The sequence below is a fragment of the Rhincodon typus genome, chromosome 12, assembly GCF_021869965.1.
Source record: "Rhincodon typus isolate 14 chromosome 12, sRhiTyp1.1, whole genome shotgun sequence".
In the NCBI taxonomy this organism is placed as follows: Eukaryota; Metazoa; Chordata; class Chondrichthyes; order Orectolobiformes; family Rhincodontidae; genus Rhincodon; species Rhincodon typus.
Window position 1 is genome coordinate 45587871 of NC_063343.1, and position 17291 is coordinate 45605161.

At 38.0% G+C, this 17291-nt stretch overlaps 1 protein-coding gene across 1 annotated transcript; it reads left to right on the forward strand.

Annotated features, from left to right (window-relative positions):
- The first annotated feature begins 175 nt into the window (after nt 1-175).
- Nucleotides 176-16350, forward strand: LOC109928315 (keratinocyte-associated transmembrane protein 2). The gene is made up of 3 exons (XM_020528300.2): nt 176-396; nt 12584-13296; nt 14887-16350. Exons 1-3 carry the CDS (start codon nt 288-290, stop codon nt 15019-15021), a joined length of 957 nt encoding a protein of 318 aa, XP_020383889.1. The 5' UTR covers nt 176-287; the 3' UTR covers nt 15022-16350.
- Nucleotides 16351-17291: the final 941 nt, after the last annotated feature.

Here is a 17291-nt window from a genome sequence, read left to right on the forward strand (position 1 = left end):
TGTCTGCGTTTGGGGCGTTGTGAGTGGACGAGCAGGGGGAGGGGGCGGGGCGATGTGTAGGTGAGGTTTGGGCGGGTGCGGGGGCGAGGACACGTGAACGGGCGGGCCAATATGTGGGCGCGGGTGGGTGTGCCTGCGGACGTCAGCGGATAAGGTGTGTGGAAAGGGGGCGTGGGGGAAATGGGAGGGGCGCCATGTGTGGAGGGTGAAGGGTGAAGGGGCGGCGTGGGGCCGAGCGCGTGCGGCGCTGCTGATGTCAGCTGGTCAGATTGTGCGCATTGTGGAAGATGGAGGCGCGCGTTGGTATGGAGTTGCGGGTGAAGGCGCGCGCTTTAGCGCTCGTCTTCATCGTTATCAGCGTCGTCGAGGTGGTCGCGAATGGTCAGGGAAGCGACGGTGAGTGGGGGGAGCTCCCATTATATATCTGGTCGTATCGTTATTCTGATGGTGGGAGGTGGGAAGAGGAAGTTGCGTTAGCAATGGTGGTATTCTGGTCGAATTCATTCCAAGAGGTGATTCGGTGGGTAGATGTGGACTGTTGCGTTTGTAGTCTGTAATTCCTGATTTTAAATATTGAATCACAAAAGGTACAATAAACATTTTCACTTTCTCCAAACCGATTAATATTGGCTGGGGTTGTGTAAAAATTAAGTCAGTTGCTACTTTACGTATGTATTAACTCGATTTGTTGTTTCAGGCAAGTTGTCTTTCAGCTGTACGTGAGGTGAAAGCAAGAAGCAAAATAGTGCAGATGCTTTGAATCTAAAATAAAAACGAAAACGTCTAAAATACTTAACGGTCAGGCAGTACTTGTACAGAGAAAAATAAGAGTTAACATTTCTGAGGAACGGTCACCGGACCCGAAACGTTAACTCTGTTTTCTCCTCCACAGATGCTGCCAGACCTGCTGAGCTTTTCCAGCAACTTTGGTTTTGTTCCTGATTTACAGCATCCGCAGTTCTTTTGGTTTTTAAGAGTTAACATTTCACCTGGTATTCTGATGACGGGTCATCAATCTGGAATCTTGACTCCGACCTGCTGAGTATTTCCGGCTTTTTTGTCTTTATTCCAGAATGAAAGCAGTTTGCTTAGGAAATAGTTGACCGCACCTTGCTGCTGTTTTGTTTATGGGCGCATTTACTGTGATGGTGTCACAATCAACCTTGTTAGGGGAATTATGCACCAATTGTAGTGATAGAAATAAGACTAATACCAAAAAACTGAATGAAAACCCTGCAAACTGTACAATATCGCAAAAATAATTTTAAGTCTACAAATTTACAACCGTTTTGTCAACTTGTGCTGCAAGGTATTTGCTAAATGTATCTGCTTAAAATGCAAACAAGTTTCAGGAGTGAAATTGTTTTTAAAATGTTCTATGCAATAATTTTGGTACTTCATTTCTAGTAGTTTGATTTATGTTTGCACATAAACAGAAGTGGGTTTATCTTTCATTTGCTATGTGCTCATTCAGAATTGGCATACTAATTTCAGAAGTTTTCTTGTTTTCAATTTTATCTGTAAAGGACTGAGCTGAAGGATCCATCAACACAGAAGCAAAATGCTGCATATTCTGGAAATCTGAAATAAAAACCAAACATTCTGAAACATTAGCTCATGTTTGAGGTCAAGATAATGTCATCAGATCAAGTCTGATGTAAAGTAAATATTTGGCATTTAAGTAAAGATTGGATCAGTACCTATCAAGTTCCCAAGTGGAGTTTTATGTGGATGTTAACAGTTTGGCTTTTTAGTATGACTTAAACCAATGGGATAAGAATTTTAATTTGTTTTCCTTAAATCAGCTTACCAAGTGGGATAAATTGGAAAGTCAAAATTGCCTTCCAACCATAGGTTGGAATGAATCACTGCAAGCCTTGTGTTGATTTCTCCATTAAAATATTGATTTTGGGCTTTTGATTCAAGAATGAGGAAGGAAGGTGATGTTATAATCATACAGCGTAGAAACAGACCCTTTGGTCCAACTCGTCCGTGCTGACCAGACATCCTAATCTGACCTTGTCCCATTTGCCAGCATTTGGCCCATATCCTCCTCAGCCCTTCGTATTAATAAACTGTCCCAGATGGCTTTTAAATGTTGTAATTGATACACATCCAAAAGTGGAAATATTGGGATGGGATATAATTGTTTGAAACACAGCTGCCTGTATCCTAAATTGTGTTAAGTCCTATCCATCCATTAGTCATGCATCTGATGACCAACAAAAATAAAACTAATAACTGCAGCTGCTGGAGATCTGAAATAGAAACAGAGATTGTTGGGGAAACTCAGCAGGTCTGGCAGTATCTGAGGAGAAAGCAGAGTTAATAATTAGAGTTGCGTGATTCTGATTAATCTTTCTCCCTACGATACCAGACCTGCTGAGTTTTTCCAGCAGTTTCTGTTTTTGTTTCAGCTGATCAACATTTTCTCCTGGATCAGCAAAGCCCCAATATAAAGTTCACATAATTGTTTTGAAATTATTTCATGGACATTCCTGAGGTGAAAGCTTGCTTGCGTACCACCAGTGGTGGCTTGAAGGATGCATAATAGATTAGAGTTGATGTGTTGTTTTTGAAAGGTTGCAGAGTTAGAAAACGTTACAGCGATAGGTAATGGGTAAGCTTAGGTGCACTTCAACGTTCAACGAAATGGCTAAGTCTGAAGGTGATAAAATTCTGTCTTCACTCCTGAGGTTGGTATCACAGAGTTAGAATTAAAAAAGTCTTTTTTTTGTCAATTAATGTATGTCACCATGTGTAAAGCTATGAAGAAACAAGCCAGCTAGATATATTGAGTTAATTAGAAGTAAGGAGCTAATTTTATTATAAACTCAATCAGTTAAAAATAAAGACTGTATTAAAAGGTAAAGCCAGTATTGAATCTTGTGAGACACATGTCACTGTGAAGTTAAACATTACCAGTTGGGTGGTTGTAGGAGGGAGAAAAAATGGGATTTAAAAGTTAAAGTCCATAAGAGAAAAATAAATGTACTTTCCAGGGTTGACCTTGAAGTTATTCAGGAGTGTTGTGTCCAGTGTAGGTTGGTGGTTCTTCTGGAGACAGTCTGTTTTAAACTGCATCAGTCTTTTTCTCAGGCTGGGTGCATTTGCGCTTGAAGTTCCTTTTTTATATTTGAATTCTCTATCTCTGTGACATATTCCAATGCGTAACAATGATAGGTTCAAGCTTGATAAAACTCTTCAGGGAAAGATGCTGTTAGTTGGAGACCTGCTTGATGTTCTTACCAAAAGAAAAAGCAAGCTTATAATGTTGGTTCTTACCAGTAAAATTTCAATAATGTGACAACTGGCTATTGGTGCACCATTTAGAAAGGAGTTGTGATCTGCCATATCATAGCTGTCAGGGTACCATTGAATCAGAGGACAGGTCTTCAGCACCTTTTTGGTAAAATGGCATTCCCCTTGTCTCCGACAGTTTCTACAGTCAAGATGGCTTCTGATTATTTCCTTAGGCTTTTTCCAGTTAGTTCAATCGATGACAAGTGTGAAATTCTGCAGGAAAACTTCCCAGGCATGTTAATCCATGTTTGAGATTTTCAGAATCTTGACTGTTCCTCGAAGTCAGATGACCTTGCAGCCTTTGTTTCAAATAGTGAATGGCTGATTTAAAGGCATTTTCTTTCATATAAAGATCTGAGGTAATAAATATGTTGATGGAGTTCTTAGTCCACATTTTGCAACTTTGTGATAGTATGAGAATTTTAAAATCAAGGCTTTGGATCAAAGGCTGGTTAGGAAAGTAAGTATGGAAGACAGGTACACTGAACACAGTGAGAATTTGGCAAAATGCAGAATTTTGGATGAACTTAAGTTTACGGAGAATGCAAGATGGTAGGTCAGTCAAGAGAACATTTAAAATATTTGAGATTGGAGGTCACAAAAGTTTGGCTGAGAATTTCAACAGCAAATATACTGAGGAACTAGAGATAAGAAATTCCACAGACAAGGAAGTGAGTCATCTTGGTGCTGGAGTGGGTGTGGTGTTGGGAATCACCTCAAGGTCGGATGGGACTCTGTCTGGTTTAGCATGAGGCAGATACTAGGGACAAAGTTATTGTGCAGACTGAAACCAACAGCCGCTGTTGTACAATCGGAAGAAGTTGTATCTCATCCAGGACTGAATGTCAAGTGAGCAATCCAAGAATACAGACAGTGGAGGGTTTCAGGAAGTGATGTTGAATAGATTAAGGGGCTATCTGTGTGTACCTCTGGAACCTGAATGATTTTTTTTTTGAAAGATCCTTCTTCCAGTTGGCCTAAGTAAACATTTGCGTCTTATCCTAGGTATATGTTTGCATGTTTCTAAGATCTACAATGTGATGTGCTTCCCATGAGTTGGCACTCAACTGTAAAATGAGTACGTTCAATATTGTGCATAAGACTGAAATATTAATATTTTCAATATCAGTTTAATGAAGCCCCTAGAATGTGTTTTGACTTCTGTCAATTGTTGATACAACTGCTTTTGTTTCAACTATTTGAAGTACTTGCTTAGGTCCAGAATTTGCTGGGAAAACAGTATTTAATGGCTGTTCTGTTCTTGAAATGTAAATTGCTTGTCCATTTGGGTCAAATAAAACAAAATAGATTTTAATTTGTATTGCACATTTCATGACCTTGGCATCCTAAATTGCCTTAGAAACAGTGAAGAAATTTTGATGTGTAATTTTATAAGTATGTTAGTCAATCTGTGCATAAGATTCCATGGTAGCAATGTGAAGGCAATCATATAATTTATTTTCTTAATGTTTGTTGAAAAATGAATCAGGGAATGGAGAAGAATTCCCCAGTTCTATTAAAAAATGGCATGGAATCTTTTACTGGCATGGAAGATCAAACAGAAACTCGAATTTTGTATTTCATTTTACCTAAATTCACTCTTTGACTTCTGTCATTCTTTATTTTTCCTCTTAGTCCTTAAATCTCTTTGCTGTGTGGTTAGTTTGTAGGTCCAATATTTCACCATAGTTCCAGATATCCTGTTCTCAGCTCTGATTTCCAGTAATTTACAGCATTTGAGCTGAACAATGAGGGAACTGGTTTAGTCAATGTGGCACAGTACAAGATACCAGACTTCAACAAAATCCAGACCATCATACACATTACAGAAATACCAAATGGCAGAATGTGCGTATGTTGGGAATGAAGTTTGTAAAGGTTGTCATCTTTTTGAAAACATCCTATTTTTCCAATCTTTTGACCTTTTGCATTTTAAGAGAATTGATGATGCACCGTCAGTGTTGTTATGCTGAATTACATTGGTTTATTTGTACCTCTGGTTGCAGATTTAAAACAGACATCCCTTTGAAATGCCTACAGGAAAATTAAAATAGTTACAAAAGTGATTGTGGATTTAACAGGCTGAGAATAAGAGAACAAAAGTTAATGAAAGCAAATACAACAACTGCTTTGTTCTTTTAGTTCTAGCATTCTCATATTTAACATGAGAATTCTCAAATATGTTACTTCCAGCAGCTAACTATTTCACCAATATCTAGCTGAAATATGCTACTAACTGTGGTCATAGCTTCAGCTGAAGTCGTCAATTTCTGTTGTTGTAGACTCTTCTAATGATAAATTGGGCTGTCTTTTGAGACCTCCTTCCAACAATTCGTGGGAACACCTTCCTCTAACTGCATAAAGATCTCTGATGTATTCAACTTTTTATACCCTTTTGCATGCAGTAAGATTGGGTTACTATTTTGACTATTCTAGCCAATGAAGCTGCTTCTTAAAAAAAAAACATGTATGATTATACTCTCCAGTCGTTGTGTAAACTGTAATTTTAATCTGAAAGTTCATCTTTTTTACATTCTTGGGTAATGTTCCATTATATGAAACTCCTTTGTAATCAATTTTCCAGGAAAATTTGTTGTATTTGCTGGAACACTGTGCTTCAGTGTATCTTGATTCCAGGCTTTTTTTGGTAGATTAAGTTTTAGTATCTCTGACTGGGTTGTAATATGTCTGATATTTCCTTTTAATGGACTCAAAACAAATGTGATCAACTTGATTAGTTCAACAAACTTAATTCTGAATTAAATTTCTTTGATTTCTTGATTCACAATCATGCTGGTTGAATATCAATTTGAAAATTGCGTTAAAAGGCTTTTTTGTTCTATAGGTTCATAGTCAAGCTGCTTCATGTTTGTTATTGGTTTGCTAAGAAGTAGAACAGTACAGACTATAAAATTGTTACAACTGAATTAACTATTGGAGTTAATGTTATTTCTACACTTAAACATATTCATACTACAAGACTTTTATAAACTGTTACGATTAGAGAAAAGTTCAATTATGTAGCACTTTCATGGCCTCAGCATCCCAGAGCGCTTCAGTCTTTCAAAGTGCTGTTAATGTTGTAATATAAGAAACATTAATAAAAACATGAATTGATATTGGCCACTGTCTTGAGTTGAAGAAACATTTGGTTGTGTGCTCGTTAACAACCCAAAGAAAATTTAATACTGTTCCTCAAAATTAAGAGGATTTGATGAGAGCAAATAAGGATTTCTTGACATTATACACAGGTATAGACTCCCTGTACCAGCATTGTGCTCTGACAAAAGGTTCTGTCTTTGGCCTAATTCCATTTCGCATTCATATGCTGCCCTTTGTCATATGATGACGGCCAACCTTGCCTTACCATCACCACCTTTGATTCTTCCACACTTTAAGTTAATATACTGCATGTCTAACATCCAGTGTTGGATGCTCAAAGTTTGTTCCACTTCAATATAAGAAAGACCGAAGCACTGTCTTTGCTCTCCTTTACCTGGCAACAAGCTGAGGCTGAGTCATATTTGACCCTGAGATGAGTTTCCAACCACTTACTCAAACCATCATGAAGACCATTTCTAGCTCTAACATCTTGTGAACCTGTCCCTGCCTCGGCTTATCTGTTGAAACTTCGTGTATGCCTTTTGCCAGGAATGTTCTGCCTGGTCCAATCTCCCATGATTTACCCTCGGTAAACTTCAGATTATTCAAAACTCTGCTGCCTGTATCCTTAGTCATACTAAATCATATTCACTGCTACCCTAATGCTCACTGACCCACATTAGCCCTCAGCCAAGACCTGTCTCAATTTTAAGATGCTCATCCTTGTTTTCAAGTTCTTCTACAGCATCGTTGCTCCCTATCTCTGTAATTTCCTCCAACACTAAAAGTCTCAGGGATACCTGTGCCTCTGTCGTTCTGGTCTCGTGAGCACCCTCTTTTAATTGCTTCACCAATGGCAGTTGTGCCTCCAGCTGGTAAAGGACTATGCTCTCAAATTCCCTCACTGCCTTTTACATTTCTCTCCTCCTCTGAGATGTTCCTTAAAACCTAGCTATTTGACTAAGCTTTTGGTCATCTTCTGTGACTGTGTTAAATTTTGCTTTATAATGCAACTGTAAAGTAAGTTGTAACATGGTTATCTTGCTAAGAGCATTTATAAATGTGCAAATTGTTCTTGTTTCTGTTTTCAGTCAGCCTAACCCAACATTTTTCATTCCTGTATCTTTATTCAGCTGCTGACTCACCTGCCACTATTTCTGGTAGTTTGTGTTTCAAACTGTTTTTAAAAAAAAAAAATCACGAGATTGATTGATTGTTGTGCAGTGTTGTTTGGAGCTCATTTCTACTTGAACAACTGATCAGCATTCACTGCTGAAAAAGCTGAAATAAAATATATGTATAAACCTCCTGACCAGCATACAAAGAAAGAGGGACTGAGTAGTTAATTTACGTGTCAGTCAGCTATACAGTACCCATTATAGGCCATGAGGTCAATTTTACAACATTAGATATTGCTATCTTGTACATTGACCACCTTGTTATAAATCAAATAGACTCTCCTTTGTATTAATAATTCTGTCAAGTTATCTGAATTGTTCTTTTTAAACTTGTTTGTGCTTTGTGCAGGTATTTAAATGTGGTATAGATTTAAAAAAAAACTTCCTTTCAATCAGTTCTCAAAGATTTTTTTATTTTTGTAAATGTGTTATTTAATGTGACTTTGGCCCACTGTGTGCTCATGTAATACAAGGCTACTGTTGTGAAAGATAGAAACCTGATGATTAAGCTAGCATAAACAGCAGACAACAGTGGTTGCATATTTGCCATCAACTTTAATGGTTTATGTTAAAAAGCTGTAATAAAGCTATGTGATTGTTTTATTACAGCAATTATAAAACTACCAATATACAAATCTTTGCTAATTTTGTTTGGGAAGAGATTCAGAAGTTAGTCTACTTTCTGTATTTGAATGATAGGCTCACATTGGATATGTTCAACTATTAATGCTGTTGATATAGGCTTGAATAGCCACACAGTTACATAAATACAGACATTTCGTAAAATACGTGAAGTAAATAGTTGTGGTCTGTAATGAGGTCTAAAACCTATTGGCAATGCATGAATGAGTTTATTCAGCTCTAGCAATAATATACTCTACTGTGTGTGAATAGCTGTGTAATGCCATTTTTCTATGGCACTGGGGAATAAGCCTGTATAGCACTAAAAGGCGCCAGCAAGCCTTCCTTGCCAGTGTCTGAACATTTGGTGTACTGTAAATGCTGAGGTAATGCAAGGAAAAATGTTGACCCTTGTTCACACAGTTCTCAGTCAAACATTGTGGAAATTTGATGACTCAAGTACTGTATCTTTAATTAAATCAAGCTCCTCGCTTACAACACTTTCAATGAAAATTTGAGTACACTAATTGCACAATAGACTTGTTTCATTGCAAGTTTGTCCCTTTCACTATCTGGGGTAAAAATCTCAGATTGTCTTGATGTAAGAGGCCATTTGGCTCATCTTTTGTGCGCTGAACAATAGCAGTGAATTAGAAATGTTCCAGGCATTAATTTTTTGATCTGATTTTGTAACCTGTAAGCTACTTAAGTAGGCATTGATCAAAGACTTTTAATGAACATTTTAGTCATCTGCCCTAACATATGAGCATACTTACAAATTAGGAGCAGAATTAAGACATTTGACCCCTTGACCATGGCCCTGCCCCATTCAATAAGACTATGGCTGATCTGTTAGAGTTTTGAATGCCATATTCTCATCTACCCTTGAATACCTTAGATTCTTTTTGGGCAAGGGAATATTTTACCTACTTCAAAAATAGTCAGTGAATCTACCTCCACCACCTTCTGAGACAGAGTTCCAAAGTCCTACAACCCTCTGAGAGAAAAATAATATTGTTATCTCAGTTGTAACAGTGCCAACCCACCATGTTAAAACAATGCCTTCTAGTCCTGGGCTTGCCCAAAAGAGGACCTTGTCAAAACAATTTAGGATCTTGTACACTTCAATACACTTCCAAACCTCCTCCTCCTAACCTCCAGTTGAAACAAACCCAACCTTACCTCATAAGGTAACACAGTGCGGAACTGGAGAAGTACAGCAGGCCAGGCAGCATCAGAGGAGTAGGAAAGTTGACATTTCGGGTTGGGACCCTTCTTATTGGACTCACTTCAGATATCAATCCAGTAAACCTCTTATGGATCACCTTTAACACATTTGTCATCCTGTAAGTAAGGAGACCATACCTGCCCCAATGTTCACAATGTGATCTCTCAAATGCCTGGATAGCTGAAGAAGAACATCCTTACTTTAATTTTCAATTCTTCTTGTAATGAAGGGTGACATTCTGTACCTGCGTTTTAACCTTGTGACTCATGCACCAAGATTTTTCTGCATCTCTTTTGTTTGTCATTTAAATAAATAATTTGGATGAGAATATAGGAGGCAGGGTTAGTAAGTTTGCACATGGCAGTAAAATTGGTATAGTGGGACAGTGAAGAAGGTTAATACGTGGCTCAGTGGTTAGCACTGCTGCCTCTCAGCACCAGAGGCCCAGGTTCGATTCCACCCTCTGGCAACTGTCTTTCCAGAGTTTGCACATTCTCCCTGCGTGGATTTCCTCTGGGTGCTCCGGTTTCCTCCCACAGTCCAAAGATATGCAGGCTAGGTAGACTGCCCATGCTAAATTGCCAGGGATGTGTAGATTAGGTGGGTAAAAGGGGGATAGGTCTGGGTGGGATGTTCTGAGGGTTGGAGTGGACTTGTTGGGTCGAAGAGCCTGTTGCCGCACTGTAGGGATTCTGACTCTATGATGATTCTGTGTTAAGATTACAAAGAAATCGTGATCACTTAGGTCAATGGGTGGAGGAGTGACAGTTGGAATTTAATTTTAAAGTGAAGTATTGCATTTTGGTAATATGAACAAGGGCAGGACTTGTACAGTTAATGGTAGGGCCCTGGGTAGTGTTGTAGAACAGAGTCCTAGTCACGTATTTCTTTGATATGTGCGTCACAGTTAAGACAGGGTGGTTAGGAAGGTGTTTATCACACTTGCCTTCATTGCTCAGACCTTTGAATAAGGAGTTGTGATATTATGTGGAGGTTGTACAGGGCATTGGTGAGGCCTATTCTGGAGTACTGGGTGCAGTTCTGGTAACCTTGTTTTAGGAAGGAAAATATTAAACTGGGGAGGGTTCAGAAAAGATTTACCAGGATGTTGCTGGCTATGGAGGGTTTCACATATAAAGATAGACCTAGGTAGGCTGGAATTTTTTCCACGGAGGTTGAGGGGTGACATTAAGGTTTATAAATTCATGCGGGGCATAGATAAGGTGAATCATAGAAGTCTTTTCCCTAGGGTGTGGAGTTCAAAACAAGGGAGCATATTTTTCAGGTGAGAAGAGAAAGATTTAGAAAGGACATGATGGGTAACTTTTTTTTTAAAACAGTGGCTTGTGTGTAGAATGAACTACCAGACAAAATTGGTAGAGGCTAGTACAGTTACAGTGTTTAAAAGATTTTTGGGTAAGTATATGAATAGGGAAGGTTTGGAGGGATATGGGCCAAGTGCAGGCAGCCAGGACTAGTTTAGTTTGGGAACATGATTAGCGTGAACTGGTTGTACTGAAAGGTCTGTTTCCATGTTGCATGACTTTATCTTGGGATTCTGCAGTTGTTCTCTCTTTAAGTGATAAGCTTTTTATTCCCCGACTCTTCTTTCCAAATTGAAACATTTCACATTTTGCCACTCTATGCTTCATCGGCCAGATGTTTGCCCACTCACTTGATGAGGTTACAGAGTGATTATTTCCTCTTCAAAGCATACATTTCTACCTATTTTTCTGTCACGTGTAAGTTTAGTTACTGTGGTTTCACTCCCCTCATCTGCTTACATGAATCAATGTTAAATTTTATTTGTTAACGCTATGTCTTACAAGACTTTGTGCAACTCCACAACAGTTTTTACTTTACATTGTCATTGATAGGATCATTTTGGGTTGCAGTTCCTGCTGTCAGTTTTCTGGGGCGAATTGTTTGAAAGGTTTTCTGTCTTTGCAGCTCCCATCTCTTAGGACAGAGGAGAAAGAGTTTGTCGCACAAATAAAAGCTGGAAATTTTCAAGAATGCTTATTTGGGTCAGATACCCTAACCTGTTTCCCTTTTATGATGTTTTATTCACATTTATCTTCTCTCTTTCCTGGATTAATTTCCTTGACAACTTCTGGTTTTCACCTTACCTGATACTATCTGTTTTGCTAATTATTTATTTGCCTCCTATGACTGCCTCTTCCACCAAGGTGACATTGGTCTGCAAGCAGGCTGTCATTCTGGGGGCCCTTGTAGTACAGTGGCAGTGTCCCTGTTTCTGGACCAGGAAACCCAAGTTCAAGTCCATCCACTCCACAGGTGTGTAATAACATCTCTAACAGATTGAAAAATATCTGCAAGCTGTCATTCTGATTTTCTTAATCCTTATCTTTACAGGTTGAAAATACTTACCGGAGAATTCCTATTTAGATTAATTTAGCAGTCTATTAAAGTTGTGCTCTTCCATTAATTTTCTGAAGTAACTCAGAGGCTGGTATCTCATCACCAAGTCACCTTTATTTACACATACATAGTACTTGACACTGGTCCTGCTTCCTCAGCCAGCTCTGAGTGGGCAGAACCTCTGACATTCCTGTTTATATCTGTCAGCTGGGGCTCCCTGATTGGACTAGGTTAACAGCCCTAATCAGGGGATTCATTATCCACGAGATTCCACTTGGCTGACCTCATTACATTTTCCATATGACTCATTTTAAAATTAAATTAATTTTTGTATATTGACTTGGGGGATTTTGTACAGTAAAAAGTGTTGCCAAAAGTTGCAGCAGCATCTTGAAATGCAGCAGTTCAATTTGAGTAGTTTACCAACCATCTTTACCTAATCTTTGTTGTTTGCATATTCCTTGTTCTTGTTTCAAGATAAATATGTATTGATGAATATATGAAAAATGGTGTGACTTCTGCATTTTTTTTGTAGTTTTTTGGTGGAAAGTAATGCATAGCCAGCTTGGAAAATTGAAACCATGATATGCTGAAAGGATTACCGTGCTTGTTATTTATTATAGTTGCTTAATGTACTTGTTTATCATTGCTAGGATTAGGATGGATTATATACAATTGTGCAGGGTTGAAAGGAATGCAGAACTGCTTTATGAGCATTGCTGTGGTGACTTAGCTAATTTAATTTTCCATTTTGTGACCTTTTTCACAGTGACCAGTAACAGCATCCTTACAGGAAATGGAACACAAATGACTGTAAGTCAACAGGCAGCCAGTACTACCAATAATCTGACATCTCAGAGAAGTGAGTCAGTTAAAACGATTGAATCCAAAACTACAGAGACAAAATCTAACATTAATGCTACAATTCCGACCACCACCAATACCACTACATTAGCTGCAACCACTCTGAAGCAGATTTCAACGGCATCAGTGGAAGCTGCCGTTAAGAGTACGGAATCTCTTATAGGAATCACACAGAAAGCAACTGCTGTCCAAAATTCTGACCAAATTGCACCAACCTTAAAAGATGTATCAGTCGGAGAAGGTAACAACATTGACAACAAGCAAGATACAGAAGTAATGGTAATTGGCACAGATATTGAAGAGGATGAAGGTATCATTTCTAATACAGATCCAGAAAAAATGGATGAAATGACAGATAACCAATTGTTGCTTGTTGGACAAGGCAATTCTCCATCTTATTATGAAGCAGATGAAGAAAAAGGGGCAGAGGAGTATTTTGATATAAATCAATTGGATGAGGATGATCTGGAAAATGATATGGATGAACCTCCTGAGCTTCCTGATCAACCAATATACATTTCTGCACGTGAAGAAGAAGACAGTCACTTCTTTTTCTACCTTGTTGCTGCTGCTTTTCTAATTGCCATTGTTTATATTACATATCACAACAAAAGAAAGGTGAGTTTCTGTTAAAACTATATCGGAGGATGAGGTCTTCTGTTCTTAATAGAAACCTTCTGGGTCTTTGCTATATCTGTAACAAAAGTAAAAAACTGACGTAGGGTCATAAAGTAAAGCTGTACCCTACACCAACATTGTACTTCAGTCCAGATGTTGAAAAAACATTCAATTTCTTGTTCAAGCCACCCAATGGCTTTCTGATGAGGAATTGGTACTGAATTAGAAGAGGCTTGGTGCTCTTGGCCTCTTGTCTTCTAACAATTGAAGAAACGTTGGGGAGGCAGTGGTGTAATTGTAATGTCACTGGTTTTGCAATCCAGAGACCCAGACTAGTCCTAAGGGAACACTGGTTTAGGTGTCACCTTGGCAGCTGGTAGAATTTAAATTCAATTAATAAAAGTCTGTATTTGGGAACAAGTCTCAGTAATGATAATCATGAAGCTATTGTTGTTTGTCATAAAAACCCAGCGAGTTCACACGTTTCTCTTCAGGAAATCTGCTGTCCTTGTCTAGCCTACGTGTGAAACCAGATGCATAGCCATGTGGGTGATTCTTTAATGACCTCTGAAATAACCTAGCCAGCCACTCAGTCTGAAAAGAGTGAAATCAGATGGACCCGCTGGCATTGACTAAGATGCTGGATACAAAAATGGCACACCCAACCCCTCAAATTTCTTACGAACATCTGGAATCTTGTGCCAACATAGGGAGAGCTGTCGCACAGATTAAAAGCCTGACATAGTTATACTCACAGAATCATGCCATATGTCCTAGACACCACCACTACCATTGCTGGATATGCCTTGTCCCTATCAATAGGACTGACCCATCAGAGGTGGAGATATGGGTATACAGTTTGGAGACAATTGCCTTAGAAATGTTCAACATTGACTCTGGTCTCCATGAACTTCTCATGTCATCAGGTCAAACATATATCTGACTTGTTGATTACCACCTACTACTTTGCTTGCCTCTGCTGATGAATCTGTATTACCCCCCGGCTATTGGAAGGTCCTTGCTGCCTTAATTTGGAGGGAACTTATTAGTTTCTTAGGAGATGGCTTCACATGGATATTCAATGAGTTGTGGAATGAGTCACTAAAGGAATCCTCCTGCAAATCCTGTTGCTGTTTCAAAGCAAAATCCTGCTGGGGAAATTTTGATCCATTTCAAAAAAAGCACAACGCAAGCAGTTGTTTTACAGTCATAAGATTGTTTTCTGGGAGGACATGAGTTCCAAAATCACTTATTGGTCTACATTGGTTAGCCATAAAATACCTAATTTTGGAAGGCATGTGTTGCCTGCCTGTGGGAGCAAGTCTGTCATTTTCTTTATAGTAGCTTATCTCTTACGTAAGAGCAGCTTTTGATGAAACATCTGTTTACAATGTTCTTGAATCAAATTTAGATGAGGTATAATTGTTAAATAGCATACTCATTGATGAATTGCTGGGAATAGAATTTATTTCACCAGTAATGACTGACTATTTGTTTACAAAAAGGTTTGTTTTGTACTTCCTGCTTCACACTATTGAAAATGAGGACTTATGCTAACTTTCGGTAATTGTTTATTCTTTTTCTTTTTAGATTTACATTCTCTTAGTTCAAAGCAGACGATGGAAGGATAGTCTCTGCTCAAGAACAATTGAATACCAACGGTTGGACCAGAACGTACATGATGCTATGCCATCACTTAAGATTACAAAAGACTACATTTTCTAAAAACGTTACTTGCAACTTTACTAAAATGTAAATAAATTTGCATTTTTCCAATTTTTTTCCAAAATTTTGCTGGTGGAATAATGCAAGCTAATACTAAATGTAGCTATCCGGTCCCTTCTGTCAGTATTTTAAAAAAGAATCTTCGCACCTTCAAACTGAACAAACAGAAAAGGTCACATACATAAATAACATTACTAATCTTTGAGAATGCATCTGATAAAAGAATAGCTTCTGAAATGATTCTCTGAATCATTATACCTATTGTCATCGCATCAAAAATTGCTTTGGTGACTGCTGAAATCAGTAGTCAAGAAGAACAATCAACCTTAACTTGCTGACAAGTGAGTCTCATCTGAACAAGACTTTAAATCAAATTATCTGGGTTTATGCCTTTCAGAACTTAGCCTTTCACAAACTCTAAGGTCTGAAACTTGGACAGCTGTAACCAGCTAACTTAAATTTTATACAAGATTAATATTCATATCTAATTCAGATTCTGAAGAGAGGATTCAATGACGGAAGTTGTGTAGTTATTCTTATCCATGGGCTATCAATTGTAATTCCTGTATTAGGGGCCAGTTAAAATTGTACATAGTCACAAAAAGTGACAAATGATTTCTTTGGGTGTCATATCATTAGTTGTCTTAAGACCGTTTACTATTAAGATATTACTTGTAAGGTTAAATGGTACATCAGCCAAAACCAGGGTAACACATACCTGTAGCCTTAGGAGAATGCCTCAATATTAAAATGCTTACTGCCCCCTCCCCATTATTCCAAAGTACATGTCTACTGAAATGTGAAGAACATTTCACTAGCTTTCTAGAATATATTGTTAGAAGCACGGTATTTTATTTCACAGTATTCAGTGCGATGTCTTAAATTGTGTACTTTATTTTTAGTATGTTTTCTTGGTAGATGTTTCAGTGCAGGAAGTATGTAACTGTTGAATGTTACGTTATCAGTTTGGGTCAGAAAATATTTTTACTGAAAATGGCTTCTGGAATAGGTTACTATTACCTGAGTGATGAATAAGTTTTCTTTATTAAAAAAAAGATGATTCTGTTAACTAAACATGTATTTCAGAAATTGTCAAATTCCTAAAGCAAAATAACTAATGCAGTAAAGTCAGTTGGCTTAAAATGATTGCAATGGTTGGATCAGCAAGGGATATGAAAGTTACTGAAATGTTTAGTTGGTTTTGATCATGTTTAATTTTTGGTGTTTGTGACGAGTGTCGCAAAAAGAAGCACAATGAATCATAAATTTAAAATATGGTGTAATTTTTGTACCTAACTTCTGTATGTTTTAATAAAGTTTCAGAATTCATGTTTTGACTTTTGTTACTTTAATGTTTAGTAATTTTTGATAAGGCAATTCAGAATCTCCAAAAATTGGTTTTTGATTTGGGACAAGTCTAGGATTATAGATTGAATGGATACATAGATGGGAGAATAGACGAACAAAAACAGAAGTTGCTGGAAAAGGTCAGCAGGTCTGGCAGCATCTGGGAAGAAAAAGAGTTAACGTTTTGGGTCAGGTGACCCTTCCCCAGAACTGGGAAAATAGAGACCTGCTCACTGTTGATTTGTTTGTCTGCCTGTAGGATTTGTTTTGGATTGCATCACCAGATCCAGATTGACCAGCTCACATTATTCTCCTGCTTTTTTTTGCCATATGAATAATTGACATTGATGTTATTTGTAAGTCAATCATTTTGATTTATTCTTTTACTGTCCCTTTATTTTTTTACTGCAGGAAAGATTGCTTCAGAGACAGTATGCCAGACTGATTCATTGTGTACAGAGTTAAAATAAAACTTTTTGGATGTTTAGTCTTGGTGGGAGGCTAATGAGGAGCAATCATTTTGGCTACAAGGAGGCTGCTCACCACCTCCTTCTCAAGGGCTGAGTAGTAAGAGTTGGCCCAGTCAGTGACGCACCAACCTTAATGAATTTTTTTTTTAATGAAATAGTGTATATATGGAAAAGGTAAGTATGGAAGATTGCTTCAAATGAAAACATTCCCTGAATAAAGGTCATGAAATTCTTCATACAAAAGATTTGTGAATGCATATAATTCAATTCTGGGTAGATCACTAAAGCGGAACTCAGACAGTTAAAGAATCAATTATGAACGCTGCAGTAGAAAGATGTTTCTAAATGAATGGTCTTTGATCAAACTGCATGTCTTTCCTCAACAGCAACTAGCCTGTCTAACTGCAGAACTATTTAAATATGCTTTGGGAAGTCTAATTGATTGGTGTTAAA

Coding starts and splice junctions, on each gene's coding strand:
- LOC109928315 (XM_020528300.2), top strand. CDS start 288: ATGGAGGCGCGCGTTGGTATGGAGTTGCGGGTGAAGGCGCGCGCTTTA. Junction 397..12,583: donor GAATGGTCAGGGAAGCGACG/GTGAGTGGGGGG, acceptor CCTTTTTCACAG/TGACCAGTAACAGCATCCTT. Junction 13,297..14,886: donor CATATCACAACAAAAGAAAG/GTGAGTTTCTGT, acceptor TTTTCTTTTTAG/ATTTACATTCTCTTAGTTCA.